Below are 17,341 nucleotides of genomic sequence, written 5' to 3'. Positions count from 1 at the left end.
AACTAGTAAAAGCTATTTACGTGTACACAAAGGCAATTCAACATTTTATTTTCTTAAGGTTTTATTTTTTCCATATTCAGCACCATCTATACATGACAGCAGACATTACATCATTGCTTTATGCTTCTGCTTGCTAGCTAGTTAGCATCCTGAGTATTTTGCATCTAATCAGATAGATACTACTAAAAGTTTCTGTATATGTAGTGTAAAAAAAATCAGTTATATAAATTCTATATTGATTATATCAGCCGTATATCAAACGGTTAAGAAATCTATTTAAAAACATTATGCTTATTGGCCAGAGAAAGTATATTCTAAAATTGAGGCACTAGACACTTAGGTGTGACGCAGATGCAGTTCCGAGTCATGAGCAGTGACCGACAAGGAATTTGTTTAAAGTGGTATAAAAAAAACACAGAATGTCTGTTTGTTCTGAGCAGGTGTTCCAATGTTACACTTATTTATGTTCAAACTCAGACACACAAACTCTGTCTCTCTTTCTCACTTTTCAGGCATCTCAGCCGGACGAGCTGACCATCGATGAGCATGAGATGCTGGAGGTCATAGAGGATGGAGACATGGAAGATTGGGTCAAAGTAAACACTCTATTCCATGGCTTTTTTGGTCATAACTATTTTTAATCAGCTTTCCCCAAGTTCCTGTAATACACAATTCCATGTGTATTAGCTGTTGCATAGAATAGAACAATGCACATTAATTGCAGTGACTGTATTTGATTATTAAACCACAACTTCCAACCAATCAGAGGCAAGAATTCAACAGCGGTGTGTTACAAATTAAGATACATTCTTCAAGTTAGTGGATTATAGATTTGTGTGGTGATTGTGTGTGACTTTGTTGTGTGCAGGCACGGAATAAGGCGGGTCATGTAGGCTATGTACCTGAGAAGTACCTGCAGTTCCCCTCCTCCAACAGCATACTGAGCATGCTCCAATCGCTCACTGCCTTGGACTCACGCTCACACACATCAAGTAACTCCACTGACCCTGAGCTGGCCTCAGGCAGCATTAACGGTGACGCCAGTAGTAAGTTTCTCTTTCACTCTCACTCATTTTCTACCGCTTATCCAAGTTTCTATCCAACAAATAAACATTTGCATTTATTGTAGATTATAATTAATTCTTTTTCTCTTCTAATATAAATCTTAAATATAATATAATAAATACACTGGCTTGTTTACTAAGCAGTGAGTAGGAATTTGCAAATTAACAAATTGGGTGGAAAATGGAGGAAAGTTTGAAATAACTAGCAAGTAAAAGTCACTTTTTTAGCTTGTATTTTGTCTTCTGTGGTCGTGTATTTAACTATCTATAATTCCGGTGAAAGTCTGTAGTCGAAAAGAACATCTCAAACGCTTTACAAAAGCAAAATAAAAACAACAAAAATACACACATAATATAAAGATTACAATTAAAGCAACAAAAATAAACTAGACAATAAGCATTATGTAAAATTACAATTAGTCGAATTAAAAGCTACCCTAAAAAAATAAGTTTTGAGCTGAGATTTAAAAGTGCCAAGAGATGTTGCTTGCCTTATCTCAGTTGGAGCTAGTGAAGAGAAGGCTCTATCTCCCATCGATTTTAAACGAGTTAAAGGAACAGTTAAAAGACCAGTTTCAGAAGAACAAAGGTCGCGAGATGGAATATAAGGAATTAAAAGATCAGCCAAATATAGAGGAGCTAACCCGTGTAAGGCCTTGTAGGTAAGCATCAGAATCTTAAAATCAACCCTAAACCTAACGGGGAGCCAGTGCAAGGACTCCGAAATGGGAGTATGAGCACTATTCTATATGATTGGACATGGAATCATTTGAGCTTTGGATTTGTCACTTTATTGCCTCCATTGCTAATTTGACTAGAATTGAGATAATAATTGCTTGTCTCTTGCCACTGTTCATGTGAATCATAGTCCCATGTTGCGCATGTGCATACGTACACACATAGAAAAGTCTGACCATGTGAGTATAGTATAAAGAGGTGACCATTGTGTTTTCAACAATTTAAAGCACCCCATCACTGTTTTGTAACTTTATTATCCATATAGATTTTTCCTCATTATGTTATACTTATCCTATGGTTCTACTGGCACACCCAATGCCTTTTTATTCATCTTTCCCTCTGTTCCACACTCTCTTAGTGAGTTTTGCAAAGGCCATATACGACTATGAAGGCCAGACAGATGATGAGTTGTCCTTCCCAGAGGGTGCCGTTATCCGTATCCTTAATAAAGACAATCAGGAGGATGATGGATTCTGGGAAGGCGAGTTTAACGGACGAGTAGGAGTCTTTCCATCAGTCCTGGTGGAGGATCTGACCGCAGAAAACGGAGACGCACACTGGGCTTTGGATACTCAGGTAGGACAGCGGTGCATCAGTCAGTTATTGTTTCATTCCCATTGACTATATATGGAAAATTGTTCTCTTATGCACATTGGTATGTGTAAATTATAGCCACTTCCCAGACACACTACACCCTGTCCAGCAGTGCTCAGACATGCTCCAGATAAACTGGGCATGCCTTTTTCCTGTCTGCCTCCGATGCCCGATATGTCCGGGGGCTTATTTGAGCAGGCGTGCCCACTTCCTTCCAGCAATTATCGTCGTGCTGAAACAGCTTTTAAAAAGCTACATCTGAAATGAGTCGACAGCCACTTCCTCTGTCATCAGTACTTCACTGAATAGATTCTTATCTTGATAAGAAACCAGAAATCAAGGGTGGCTAAGTTAATAAAATGTGTTGGAAAATCTTTATCCTTTAAATAGACCAGTCACTCATCTATAAATACACAGACAGATAATCTGCTACTGTCAATCAAGGTACATTTTTTTACACTCAGCAACTGATAAGAGATTCATTCAATGTAATGACATGCCATGACATTTAATGATTCGTTGTCAGATGCAGTACACAGTAGCTGTGTCTGAGGTCACATACTTATGTACTACAGTAAAAGTAAAATGTTAAAGGTGCCCTTCCACACAAAACCGTTTTTACCTGTATTTTTTGATATGTGTTAGGTCCATATGTGTTTGTGTTGTGTCAGGAATGTGAAAATGAACCGCTACCTCCCCGGTCAGTTCTAGCCACTTAAAAGAAATAAGCGGAGAAATCGGTTCAGTTAGAAAAGCTGCTCAGAGTGACGTAGAAATGATCGAGCTCATTACTATTCATGAGCTCTCCCACTTGAGACCACGCCCACAGAATTCGTGTAGCTCAGTGAGTTTCCTATACAGCAAGGATGGCTGAACATCAATATACCTGAATATACCTGAAGAAGCCATTCTGGCACAATTCCAAGTGATTGTAAACAAAGTTCCTCTATCCTAGGCTACTTATTGCGCTGGGTGAATGAATAGTCATGCTCTCATATCTTAGCCAATCGGAGCCAAGCAGCATACTGTAGCTCATTGAATATTAATGCGAACTCTCACAAATCGAGCTGAGTCTTCCTGCAAGCTTTGTATACCACACTAGAATGGCTTGAAACAAGGTAACCAAGGCATTTTTTCCACAAAAAATGTTAGAGTCCATGGTAAACTTCAGACATTGCCACAAAATTAATGAAACACATGTGGGGCAGGGCATCTTTAATAAAATAGTGGTATAATTCAGCCATTTGGAGCAAATAATGTGATCTAGCATATTGGGTCAATATTGACGTCAGGATTTATTTTATGTTTTTGTTTTTTGTTATTGTGATTAGTGTGAGGACACTAGAGAAAGAACAACCACCAAGGTTATCATGGTACATTCATGCCATTTAAGCCTTTATGTATCTGTATGTGGATTTTTCTCCTGTATAAATAACAGTGCCCTCTGAAGCATTAACATGTCTTCTGCTTTATTCTACAAGGTGTCATCGTGTGTGAAACTACAGTCATCTTTGCCTCCTTTACCCCTCTACGATCAACCCCCCTGCACTCTGGACTGTACCCCCACCCTCAACCTGCCCCGCTCACCATCCGTCAACGGAGAGCACAAGCAACCTGGCTTGCACAAAGCCCTGACACACAGTAAGAATCTTTACCCAAATATAGTCTAGTTTTCTTCACTTGTGCTGCCTTGCATTTCAAGAGCAATATTGATTTTGACAGATTCTAAACTTTCGTTTTATTTTTGTCTTTGTAAAGATCACAGTTCTGGTGTGAGTCCAGAAAGTCCAGGCTTTCCCCAACCACCGAGATTCACACCTGATGCATCTGGCTCGGGAAAACTGCGACCTGTACGTAACCCCTCGTAACACTCTTCCACATTTTTAGCTAACTACAGTTTTTAAAATCCTACATATAAAGCCAAACTACACTAGTTATCAGCTTTAGAGCCTAATAGTGATGTCATGCTGTAATCAAGCATAAAATTTGGCATCTATTGGGCCATCTGTGAAATTGAAGCTTTTTTATTTACATTTCCTCGTTTTAACCATTCTTCTACCATTAAGAGTAATTGAAAGAAAAAAATCATTATGGAAAAAGTTATAAAGAAAAAAATCATTATGGAAAAAGTTATAAAGAAAAATATCAGACAAGCCTATAACATTAAATGCTACAGTAATAAAATACTATAATAATAAAATAAAATACAATTTTGTAGTATCGTTCTTTTAAAAAATATTTTATTTTTTTATATTGTATTTATTAATAGATTGTATAAATTGTTTGAATCTTCAATCTGTATCTGCCATGAAATGACAACAACATAATAGACTAATGAGCACCGTTTGTTTTACGTCCCCTTCCTCAGGTCCGTGCTGCTCCGCCTCCTCCAAAACAACACTCTCGCAGACAAGTGGACAAAACAGAGGAAGTAGAGATCACGCTTGTCTAACAGCAACGCTCTTTTCTTTAGAGGACTCATCTACATTTGACCTCAAGTTCCTACTGGCTTCAGTGGGGTTGGGCTTTCTACCCACCCCTCCAGCACTCTGAACAAGGTGGACTGCATTTCAAAGACTCCTCCCTGCTAATCCTGGAAGCACCTCTTATGGCGTCACAGACTGTTTGGTGCCTTTTAACCCTTTTCATGCCAAAACCAGTCATTGTGTTTGTATTTGTAAAGCCAAAATTTTGTAGCATTCCCAGTTACAAATGCTGTGCTCTACAAATTTAAGATGGCAGAAATATAAAAAGTAATAAAGCCTGGTTGGTTAACTTGCACATATATCTGTCCAGCAGGCTCTTCAACAGCAGCAAATGCAATATCCAGAGGTTACTGAGGGATTTACAGGGGCATGTTTGGTGTACAGTGGGTGTGGGTGATTAAGTTTGCCCCGTCTTCAGCCACGCGTAGTCCTACCATACGTATTTAATGTTGTATTAGTACAGTACATTACTGTTGTCATAGGAATGTTCAGAATATGTGCAACATTTCTTCATATATTGTAACAGTGGATGCTTTTTTAAATATAAAGGAACAATTGAGGATAAAGGCAGTTGTGTATAAAAGGGTAAACTGGTGAGGTAGGAAGGGGTAAAAGGAAGTTCAAGAGAATGAGGGCTGGATCCTTCATTTTCTTTTTCCTCACCTGTCGCTCCTCTAGCCAACACAGTACTCCTACATATTGTGTTAATCCGAGTACAGTACTAATTACATCAATAACAGCCTCTCAGCTCGTCCTGAAGAAGACTGCCATTTGTACGTATTAACTAATATTTAGTCGTCAAAAGGAAGACAGTGAATGGAGGGTTTTTTGGGGGGGGTTTTGGCATGTGTTGTCCCTGGGGCGAGCCTTCAGCCCGTTATCATGTGGTCTAAACTGTTTGCAAATGCCAATCAATATTGCAAGCATTATTTAAAGTGCTTCATTTTTCTTCCTAATTCTTATCTTTCTCATCACAATAGCACCGCCTCAATCTAATGGAGTGTGTTGGCAGATGGGTCCTGGCCATTTCATACTAATTAGCATCCTAAGTGCTTTTTCTTTTGTACAAGGAGAAGCTATTTTTTCTATTTTTCATACATTGAATAGTATTGTTCTTCTAGAAAAATCATAATTCATTCAAATCAGATGGTCAGTTCCCATTTCATTCTGAAGTACTGAATGCCTATCATTATTATTATTATTATTATTATTATTTCAATTATTATCAGCTTATATCTGTATTATTAACCATATCTTAACTAGGCATGTGCTGAATTTCTTTTTAAGTAATAACATTTGCCTGACCTCCATTATTGCATATATACTACATAATATGTCCACTATGTTTCTCACACTTTCACATATGGGGGGGAAAAAAAACATTTTTATAGCATCACAAAAGGTACTCCTTTAAATCCATGTTTGGAAATCTTAAAACAGGAAGAAAGAAGTAACTGGCGTTTGCATGTACTTTCAAATAATTTGTTAGTCAGCCAGATGACGGACTAACCTGACAAAATTTCTGTAAGGATTTTGAAATCATATCCATGAAAGTTCACAGTAATCACAGCTAATGCTAGTTGGCTGAGTAAATATGAGCTAACCTGACTGGAGTTCTGAGAGGATTTTGAATTCATATCAATAGATATTCACCATATTCACATCTAAAACTAGTTAGCTGGTATAATAAGAACTATTCTGACTGAAATTATTGAATTCATATCCAAAAATGTCCACAGTATTCATATGTAGCACTTGTTAGCTGGCTAAGAGCTAACCTGACAGGATTTCTTCTGTGAAGTTCATAAGCATTCAAACTATTTCCATACTAGCTGGCAAAATATGCTAACTTGACAGGATGTCTGAGAAAGCCTTACCTTTTTGAGTGCAATCATAAAACAAATTTTGTGGACCAGGTATGCACTCAGAAACATTCTGTTCAGAATCATATCTTTGATTGTGGCCTGCTTTTCTAAAAATGACACAATACTCTTTTACGTTTAACCAAGGTATCAGCACATGCCTATGTTCAACGGCATAGAGCGAATCTCAGCACTTTTCCAAAGCTGTATGGCTTTTTACCTGACTTTTAGTCTGCATCCCATCAAAGGACCCTTGTGTAGCATAGCTGCCTAAATATGTGTGTGGGTTTTTGTTTTGTTCTGTTTTGTTTTTAAATTCAGTGTTTTATACCCTAGTGGTTTTGTCTGCTAAAGACTTCTGTCCTGCTATTTATTCTTTTCCTCCAGGAGTAAGAAATCACCCATTTTCTAGAGATTAGTATTACTGGTGTTATAACAATAAAATAATGTCACCTTAAGTAAAGTTAACAATGTCACCTTGAAAATGGTGCATGTAAAGATTTTTTTTATTATTTTTTCTTTTTTTTTTTTTGGGGGGGGGGTCAGATATGTGTAGGTTTTGGAGTTTCTTTCAGTAGAGTGGACAAATTAGGCATATCTGCCCTTATGTCTTTTTGTTGCAGCCTGTTTTTGTGTTGATCTCATTGAGATCTTTTAAATGTTATCAAACTTGTTTTGAAGTTTATGGCCCATCATTTCAGAAAGATCCTCTCAGAGATTGGCTTTTTTTTTTCTTCTTTCCCAGTTTCCTTTAAAACAGTTTTTGCTTCATCCACATACACGTCATTTTATTTTTAAATGCCTTTTATTTTATTTGAAAGACAATGCTAGAAAAAGATGATGTAATATCATTGAACTGTTGCTGAAGTGGAAGTAACAGAACAGGTCAAGACATTTCTTTCTGCATATTAATAGCTGTAAAGTAATTTGTATTTATTGTGTACAAATGTTAAATAAAAAAAATGAGAAAATTATTTCTGGTTTCTTGTATGTTTGTGTATAGAACCCACATTTACATTACATTTCTAGCAATTTGTAGACACCCTTATCCAGAGTTACTTACATTTTATTTCACTTTATACAATTGAGCAATTAAGGGTTAAGGGCCCTGCTCAGGGACCCAGCAGTGACAGCAACTGGGAGTTGAACTCATGACCTTCCAATCAATACATATATACCATTATAAATGTGTTAATTGTTAAGTTGTTTTAAGTTATCAAATGTTTAGGTTTATAGCTGTATCTTGCTAGATTACTACATAAAATACAAAGTGCAGGGGATTTTGTGTTTCTGTATACTTTAATAATAAATGTAGAATTTGTGAAATTTGCAGTGCAGTACAATAATCATATTTCAGACAAAATTTCAATTCTTCATCAGCTGTGAGGTAAAGCAAGTAAGATGTTAAACTAGTTAACATTCAAAATGAGATGTTAAAAATATGATTAAAATAATTAAATAGAATAAGAATCGTGAAATCTTATAGCACGGTATTTAAAATTTCTAAAACATACACTGTGAAGACAGAAGTTCTTTGGTGCTCACATATATAAGTTTGTTGATATTTTAGGGAAAAGAACCAGCTAGCTACAGTTTGTTAGAAAAAACTGTGGGTCAGTACATAGGTCCTGAAGATGGTTATGGTGGATTAAAAGACCCTCTGGACAGACAGTAACCAAAGTTCAGGATTAGACCTGCCCGTGGACATCTGTAGATGAGAAACTGTCAGAGTTGGAATTCCCACATTTCCATATAATATTAAGACAAAATTACCAGGAATTGAAGGAGGAGCTTTAGAATTGTAGGAGCAGCTCCTTCCCATATCCCTCTTACCCAGTCAATATTTTCAGTCTAGAGTGTAACTAGAAACATGAGTGATCTATCTGTCTTTCATTTCATTTTTGCTTTCTTTTTCTGAGATGAATTCCTGGATCAGTGTTTTAACAGATGGCTTGTGTAAAAATTTACTTGTGTTCCAACCCAGATGGTAAGTGCATTTTTTGTATGTGTGTGCAATTAGAGTTGTCATGTAGAAAATGGTGTTAAAACAAGGTATGGATTGCACACTATAATGGTTTGCTACAGAATTTTGATGCATTATACTGAAAAGAATGGATTTTTATGTTGCATATATCTATATTATGTTTGACTGTGTGTTTCAGACTCTGTAATGGAAAGGAAGGTGCTGAGAGAGAATGTGTTCCCTAGAATAAGGGACCACTGCCGATGTAAACATGGAGTAGACTTCAGGGCAAGTCATTTTTATGCAGTTCTCTTTTTTAATGTTCTCTTACTTTATTGTGTGCTGTTCAAATTTTTGACAAGGGCAAGTACTTGACCATGAGAAGGAGTAACTGTATTAGTTGACTCTATTTTTCACTGGAGGTTTTTTCCTTTTTTTCTAATTCTTTCCAATCATTTGAGCTTTTTAATGATTAATATCCGATTCTAGGTGAGTCTACACTGATATTGTTCAAGCACCATATGTTACTAAAAGCAAACAAATAAAGAGAATCATTTAATAAGCTGTCATTATCATAGAGTAAACTCAGGATTCATTTAGAAACAGGGTAAGCGATATTGACAGGATCCTTTGTGCAGGTTATTGACCCTTATGAAGAACCAAACCCAGATAAATGGCCAACACAGCAGGTGCGATTGCAATTGATCGAGGAGTGTCGGCAGAACTCACTGGGCCCTTTCTTTGTGGTAATGTGTGCTTATTTTTTCATTTCCAACTAAGTATTTATTTATACATTTGTACTCAGTATTTATTTATACATTTATACATTTCAAAACAGTTTGAATGATGGATAATGTAAGATCCTAATAAGGATTATGTCCTTTCATTTCTCAGAAAGCTATGATTATCCAATTTAGTTTGACCAATCCATTTAGCTATTTTTCTTTCTTACATTGTTGGATGTCTAATCTAACACTACTCAAGAGGGCAAATATGTTCTCACTTACTAATCTGTTGCTCTGCCTGTGATTTTCAGAGCCTGGTGGGGGTGCAGTATGGAGCTGCATGTCTACCAGAACAGGTGGAGTTTTCTGAGTTCCTCATGGTTCTAAAGGTTTGCCAGGAGATGGGATTCAGCTCAAAAGACCTAGAGCAATGCTACAGACAAGATGAGAACACCATACCACCATCATTCTGCCTACTAAGTCAATGTGTACATCATAAATATAATTCCCAGGTAAAAGCATTAATTAATATATTGGTTATTGGAAGAAAGGAGAAATAGTTTTTTCAATTAATTTATGACCGAAATACATAATTTCATGTTGTTTTTATGCCTCTAGCCAGGGCAGAACGTTGACAAAAATGCTTGGGATGATGTACTTGCAAAAGGGATGAAGATCTTAAAGGATGTTATCACCCAGTGTGTTCTAGAGGGCAGTATTGACCAAGAAATTGCTGAGAAATATTTTAGATCAAGTAAGTATGTTTCCACAGAATGTTTTGTTTTCCTACATAGTATTTTGTATTTTGAAGTGCAAAGCTGAATTTGCTTATCATTTTCAGGGCTTGAGAATGACCTCCGCTTTGCACTGGATGGCCAATCTGGTTCTAATATCAAAAGGTGTCTTTGTTATGTTTACAAAACTGGTAAAAATGCTGACAAGAGGAAGAAAGAAAATTATCCAGAGGACCAAGATCAATTGTTCCGACTGTCACAGCTCTGTGATAATTTCCTACCAAACCTGGTTAGAACCAAGCAGGCCCTGATATACACCACCACTAACAGCAGAGAGTGTGATGATAAACAGAGCTATGCTGAAGAGCTGAGCCACCAGCTTTATTCAGATCTTATAGGTCTTATAGACGAAAGTATTGTGAATGAAAGAGCTCAAATCCATGATTCATTCTCCCAGCAGAAAAACCTGTGTCATGTCCTTTCCACTCTATACAGAATTGAGCGCACAGAAGTCAGCCATATAAGAGCTTACATGGAGCACGACACAAAATATCCATTTATTCTAATTGGTGGGCCATGTACAGGCAAAAGTGTACTTTTGGCCCACTGCACAACTCAGGTAAAAATTTTAGGTATATATGTGTTGAATTGTGCATACATAAAGTATACAGTATCAAAAAATAATAGCATAACTTTCTCTTTCAGATTCAAACATGGATGAAGGACCAGAACCCTGTGGTTATTGCACACTTTGTAGATTCTAAAAGTTCTTTGAAGCAAATACTCAGTGTGATATGCCATCAAATTGCTTTATGGCACAGTCAGCAGTACAATGACTGTCTCAAAGATGTTTCTCAATTAAAAGAAACTTTGAACAACCTCCTAACCACAAATTCACGGTTTCCAAATCACTTAATCCTCATTATAGATGGGCTTGATCAAATGCATGATACACATACACCACTGGACTTAGCCTGGCTTCCTAAGAAATTACCTTCTAATGTTAAGATCCTAATCTCATCTACACCAACAAAATCTGGATTTCTCTCTGCTATAAAGACATATTACCCTGAATCCTCACTGTTTTTTGACCTACAACCAGTAACTAGCAAGAGCTGCAGTCAGATGCTGACAAGTCTCCTTTTGGCAGGTAACAGAAAGATAACATCTGGCCAACAGATGTATGTAAACCAAGCTTTTAAACGATGTGATCTTCCATTGTATGTGGAGCTTCTCTACAGACAGGTGTGTTACTGGGGTTCAGATTTAGAGATCACACCTGACACATTGGTCCCTGGGGTTCACATAAACATTGGACGGTTTTTAGACCACCTTGAAGAAAAGCATGGAAAGTTAATTGTCACCAGAAGTCTAGAATATCTCACCTTGTCCAGGACTGGTTTGACAGAGGCTGAATTGACTGATATTCTGTCTTGTGATGATGAAGTTCTCCTTCCATTCCTCCCAGCAGACAACTATGCTAAGTTAAGAGTCCCAGAGGTTGTGGTAGAGATGTTACTGTTAGACCTGAGGGGGTTTCTGGAGCCACAAAACATATTAGGGACACAAACTCTGTTCTGGGTCAACAGACACTTTATCTTAGTCATCTGTAAGAGGTACCTGTGTCAAGACAATCAACAAAAACTGCACTCGTTGATCGCAAACTATTTTAGTGGCCACTGGGCATGCGGTACATCTAAGCCATTGCTCATTGCTTCAAGTCCCAGGCAAAATGTCAAGCCATTGAAGATTTATGCTGACAGGCAAGTTCCTGGTCAACCTTGGACATTTCAGCCCTTCACGTCTGCTGTGACTTCATCCGATTCATCTGAGTGTGCACATCCCAATTTAAGGAAATTGCAAGAACTGCCTTACCATTTACTGAAGAGTGGAAATACTGAGGAGCTTGTTCGACTTATGATGTCACATGAGTTTCTTAATGCAATGATCTGTGCTGAATTAGTAGATGAATTGGTATTCTGGTTAGAGAAGACATCTCGAATAGTGTTTTCCAGGGAACTCAGACTCCTAATTTCTATACTGAAAAGTACAACTTGTTTGCTAAGAAACTGCTCTGCTGACTTGGCTTTGGTAATGCAGGCTAATCTTATCCCATTTTTCAAAGTTCTTCCTGAATTAAAGGAATCTGTCAACCTCACAGGACATGAAGATTCAGTGGGACATCTTGGAGTGAATATGTTATTATGTCCCACACCCTCTGTGCCTGCCACACATTGGGTAGTGCCTGAAGTGCAAGTATCTCCTATTACTAAAGCAGCTGTATCTCAGTCTGGCTATGTGGTAGTGATTCAGTGCAATGGCTCTGTTTGGATCCGGAATGAAAGTGATTCAGAGTGCTACAAAGTCCCCCAGTCCTCTGAACTACAGTTTACAGATGTCATATGTTCTGCAAATGTATTTATTCTCTCTACACAAAGTGGCAACCTTCTGTCACTGGACATGAATGCTCCGACGTACCTCCAGAAACTTCAAACCCAACAGACAGAACAACCAATAAAGGGCATTGAGGGTTTATTGATGGCCAGTGGCAAGACATTTGTGTTCTCAAAGGATAGCAATTCTGTCAGAGTGTTCGCTAAAGGAACAGAAATTACTCCATTCCACTGCTCCAGTGGTATAACATGTATGTCTTCTTGTGAAGGTCACAGGATTTATTGCGGCCAGAACGAGGGTACGGTCAGTATATTTGACTCCCAAAGTGGTAGTCTTTTGGCCTCCTTTGTTTGTTCATTAGGCACAGCTTTGTGTGATCTCATTGTTCACAAGAAGGAAGCAACACTTACATGTATTGACTGCACAGGAAGTGTGTTTGTTTGGGATCTCAAGAACATTAAAAAGCCTATATTTATTACAATGAGGGAGAACTGCAACAAGAAAGAGGTGTTAAATATAGACCACATTGAAAACAATCTTCTCATCTGTAAAAGACAACAGATTCATATGATTCATGGATATTTGTTAGCTGTTGAAGAGCAATTCATTGCACCTAAGAGTAAAACATTTGTGCAAGCAATTCTAGATAAAGATGCACACTTCATCATTGCTTTGATGGAGAACTGCCCATCACTTTTGATCTGGAATTGGGTCTCAGGTCAATGTCTGTTAAACCTCGACATAAGAAGTAGCCATGCTTTCAAACTTGTCAAGTTCAGGGATACTTTCCTCGCAGCAGTGACAACCACAGGCATTGTCATTTGGGACATGGATCTTATTTCGTTAGCTGCCTCCACTCCAAAATCTGGTGGGAAAGTATTAAAAGTCATTGTGGAACCAGATGAGGAGCACTTTTACACTAGTGATGGGTCTGAGCAGGTTTGGAAGTGGTCAGTTTTGGGTGGTAAAGTGAAGGGCAACCTGCTTCACCAAGGACCTGTAGAGAGCTTGACTCTTTCATCAGACAGTGTCTACTTGGTCACCATCGCTTCTGGTGATATCTATGTTTGGAATACCAGTACCCCTGAGAACATTTACCGAATCCATGGCAGCCAAGCATCTCACATGCTGATTACTCCAAAAGGTAATTTTGCAGTGTCATTTTCAGAAACAGGGTTATCAAAGGTTTGGAAGTTGTGCAATGGACATGTGATTTGTACAATTCACCATTATCTCAGAGATGCTGTCATTACTGGAGAAAGTACTTTCCTTCTGGGCATTAATGAAGGGGCTCTCCTTGCAGTCAGTCTCTGGTCTGGTTATGTCAGCAAACGATTCTTCTGTTCTGACTGGCCAAGTGTTGCTGCCTTCCACGTGCTGTCTGACTATCCAGACTATGTGATTGTGATTACCAGTTCAGGAGCTTTGTACTCATGGAGACTGACAGAAAACACTGTTTGCCACCAGTTCCAGTTTTTAGAGTGTTTTGAGCATCCACTACAGCTTTTTAAGCTCTCATCGGATGGACTTTATGGTGTCATTTCTGTAGATGGATCTAAGATAAACGTCTTGGACCTTTGCCAAGGTAAACTGTGCTCAGTGAATACAGAAGGACCAGTCTGCCAACCATTTGTGGACATTTTGGGTAAATATATAGTATATATCTGCAGCCCAGGAGTGAAGTGTCAGAATTACTCTTGTGACCTTCATACAAAGCAGATGTTGGTTATCATTCAGGTAAAAACTGGAAAGATGGTTGGCAAGTTTTATTTATGCAAGAATGTTACTGCTCTAACACTCTCTAAGAGGTTGTGTGTGTATATTGGCTTTGAAGATGGTTCGGTTGGAGTGTATGCTATTAATGACACAGAAGTAGGTTACGCCAATGCAAATGCTAAAAGCCATACCACTGAACTCATATGCCCATTTGAAGAACCTGTGGTTTGGTTGCCATTGCCAAACCCTAATCTTACATGGGCTGAATTACTGTAGATGTGTATAACATTGATATGCTATTAATTATGTTAGAAATATACGAAAGACATGTATTTGTACTTCATGTAGTAATTTATTTTGGTAAAATATTTTTTTGCTTTTCAAATTGAATTTATATTGTAATGTGGCTATTCCAAACAACAGCCAACTATGAATTTGTGCATGTTTGTCATCTATAGACTATTCAAATTATTTAATTAAAATTTTACTTTACACTGAATTATGAACAGTACTATTGGTTATTGTCCAACACCTATTTTGAAAAACAATATATTTTAGATAGATAGATAGATAGATAGATAGATAGATAGATAGATAGATAGATAGATAGATAGATAGATAGATAGATAGATAGATAGATAGATATATAGATAGATAGATAGATAGAGTACTTTATTGATCCCTTTATTGAAATTTATCATAGGAGCAGAGCAGGAATAGAAATTACACATGACACATTTGTCTGTTAGTCAATAAGTAACATAGCTAAATACAGTAAAATAAAATATCAAGTGAAATTGGTGCCCCGGTAATAAAGTGACAGTGAAATATATTAGCAAATATAATAAAACCTGAACAGTAAAGACAATCTGAAGTATACAATGTGCAAAGTATATATTTAAACCTAGAATAAATGCATAACTGTAGACAGTCTGTGTTTTGCTGGTGTTGTGCTTGAGTAAATGTGTGTGGTTGAGTAAATGTGTGCTGCTGATTGGTTAGACAGTCATGGAGGAAGTGAAAAACATTGTCCAGGATAAGCATCCTTTTCTGAATAATCAGTTCCAGGTAATCTGGGTTGGTCCCAAGGACCTGTTTGGTATTCCTGGTCAGTTTTTCATTCTTCTGGTGTCTCTTTTCTTGTACTGGTAGTACATACTAGATGGGTCCATCACAACAGCATGAACATGGATATTTGCACACACTCATTAAAATCGAGAAGCAATTTAGCATTGCCTATCCATTTATTAAGGATTTAGGGAGCTGGGAGGAAATACATGCACATCTTAGCTAAAGGCAGTGCTAATGCTTTTTATTAAAAGTTCTTGGATTAAAAAAATAATAATAATAAAAGTAATTAAATAATAATAAATGTATTGTTGGAGAAAAGTTGTTGGGAAACAACAAAGTTGGCTAGACATTACACACAAAGTATATCATTATAGTTGATGACACTATTATACTATTTTATATAAACATGTTTTCATGCTAATTAGCAAAAATATGCTAATCATGCTTGTACTCCATATTGTCAAATAAATGGAAAATATACTTTTAATTGTGTATAATTTATTGCTTGTATGTATTCTCATATATGGACCTTTACACCATTCCACTGTACACAATTTACAAAATTATATTAAGGTTAAACTGCAACCCATGTAAGTAAAAACATTATAAAATTCCATGCTAGTCCATGCTTGTCTTCATTTGTTGAAAAGGAAATTCAGCCTCAAGAAATGTGTTTTGGTTTTAACTTCAAGCAGATGCACATATAAAAAAATGCTTTCTGATGGACAAAATGCACAAATTATTATTGTTGAAAAACATTTTGTTACACAACACCCTAGTGATATTTCATGTCGTTAGCAGTGAAACCCGATGAAACATTTTTTGTTGTATCTGCGTCTTTTTTAAACAAAAGTAAGCCTATAAAACTATTTTTTTCTCAGCTTCCTGAAATCACTCCATCCCTACGAGTAATACTGTTCCTGGTTAGAATATTTTTTTTCCAACTACCTGCATTGACCTGTAGCACTGACCTCGAATCTGATAAAGACATTGAAGAGGCTGGTGCTCACTCATCTCCGACCTCTGGTGAGCCCATCAATGGATCCACTTCAGTTTGCCTACCAACCTGGCATCGGAGTGGAAGACGTCATCTTCCACCTAAATTGGCTATTTTGCACCTGGAAAAAGCTGGGAGCACAGTGAGAATCATGTTTATTGACTTCTCTAGTGCTTTTAAGATCATCCAACCTGTGCTCCTGAGGGATAAGATGGTGTACATGGGAGTGGACCATCATCTGGCTGCTTGAATATTGGACTACCTCACAGACAGACCACAGTACATGAGGATGCATGACTGAGAGTCTGACATGGTTGTCTGCAACACTGGAGCCCCGCAGGAAATGGATCTGGCCCACCGTATACACTGCAGCCTTCATGTTCAGCTCAGCAACCTGTCACCTACAGAAGTTCTCTGATGACTCTGCCATTGTTGGTCTGATCACAGTTGATGATAACAGGGAGTACCGAGGACTGATCCAGAACTTTGTGGACTGGTGACAACGGAGCTGCCTCTAGTTAAATGCGGGGAAATCCGAAGAACTGGTGGTGGATTTCCATAGGCACAAACAAACTTCATTACCACCAGTGAACCTTCAGGGAAAGGACATTGTGGGAATGGACTCTAACAAATACCTGGGTGTTCATCTGAACAGCAAACTGGACTGGACAGACTATACTGAGGCAATCTATAAGAAAGGACAGAGCAGACTCTTTCTGTTGAGGAGACTAAGGTCTTTTGGAGTGCAGGGAGAGCTACTGAATACCTTTTTTGACTCTGTGGTGTCCTCAGCCATATTCTATGCTGGTGTAGCAGCATCTTTACTGCAGAAAGGAAGAGACTGCACAAGCCGATCAGGAAGGCCAGCTCAGTCCTGGGGATTCCTCTGGACACTGTACAGGAGGTGGGAGAAAGGAGGATGGTAGCAAAACTATCATCATTGCTGGAGAACGACTCTCACCCCCTGTATGAAGTTTCATCTCTGAGCAGCTCCTTC

General features: G+C 37.8%; 2 protein-coding genes across 5 annotated transcripts in view; both read left to right on the top strand.

The window, feature by feature from the left end:
• LOC113642901 (F-BAR and double SH3 domains protein 2) overlaps positions 1-7,718 on the top strand; it is a 91,095-nt gene extending 83,377 nt beyond the window's left edge. For all 4 annotated transcript variants that reach the window (XM_027146727.2, XM_027146813.2, XM_027146906.2 and 1 more), the window contains 6 exons: positions 513-596; positions 869-1,046; positions 2,161-2,378; positions 3,878-4,037; positions 4,155-4,246; positions 4,765-7,718. In XM_027146727.2, the coding sequence (XP_027002528.1) occupies positions 513-596; positions 869-1,046; positions 2,161-2,378; positions 3,878-4,037; positions 4,155-4,246; positions 4,765-4,848 (816 nt within the window). In that variant the 3' untranslated portion in view covers positions 4,849-7,718. The remainder of the gene's footprint in view (positions 1-512; positions 597-868; positions 1,047-2,160; positions 2,379-3,877; positions 4,038-4,154; positions 4,247-4,764) is intronic.
• Positions 7,719-8,134: 416 nt separating this feature from the next.
• On the top strand, positions 8,135-14,766 carry LOC113663114 (NACHT and WD repeat domain-containing protein 2). Its single transcript, XM_027178312.2, has 7 exons — positions 8,135-8,731; positions 8,907-8,995; positions 9,346-9,453; positions 9,744-9,944; positions 10,051-10,186; positions 10,274-10,785; positions 10,872-14,766. The coding sequence occupies exons 1-7, from the start codon at positions 8,692-8,694 to the stop codon at positions 14,550-14,552; spliced, it is 4,767 nt and encodes a 1,588-aa protein (XP_027034113.2). The 5' UTR covers positions 8,135-8,691; the 3' UTR covers positions 14,553-14,766.
• Positions 14,767-17,341: the final 2,575 nt, after the last annotated feature.

The sequence above is a fragment of the Tachysurus fulvidraco genome, chromosome 13 (assembly GCF_022655615.1).
Source record: "Tachysurus fulvidraco isolate hzauxx_2018 chromosome 13, HZAU_PFXX_2.0, whole genome shotgun sequence".
In the NCBI taxonomy this organism is placed as follows: Eukaryota; Metazoa; Chordata; class Actinopteri; order Siluriformes; family Bagridae; genus Tachysurus; species Tachysurus fulvidraco.
The sequence above is the reverse complement of the archived record's forward strand: the minus strand, read 5'-3'. Positions and strand labels throughout refer to the sequence as shown.

Coding starts and splice junctions, on each gene's coding strand:
- LOC113663114 (XM_027178312.2), top strand. CDS start 8,692: ATGGCTTGTGTAAAAATTTACTTGTGTTCCAACCCAGATG. Junction 9,454..9,743: donor CACTGGGCCCTTTCTTTGTG/GTAATGTGTGCT, acceptor TGTGATTTTCAG/AGCCTGGTGGGGGTGCAGTA. Junction 10,786..10,871: donor TGGCCCACTGCACAACTCAG/GTAAAAATTTTA, acceptor TTTCTCTTTCAG/ATTCAAACATGGATGAAGGA.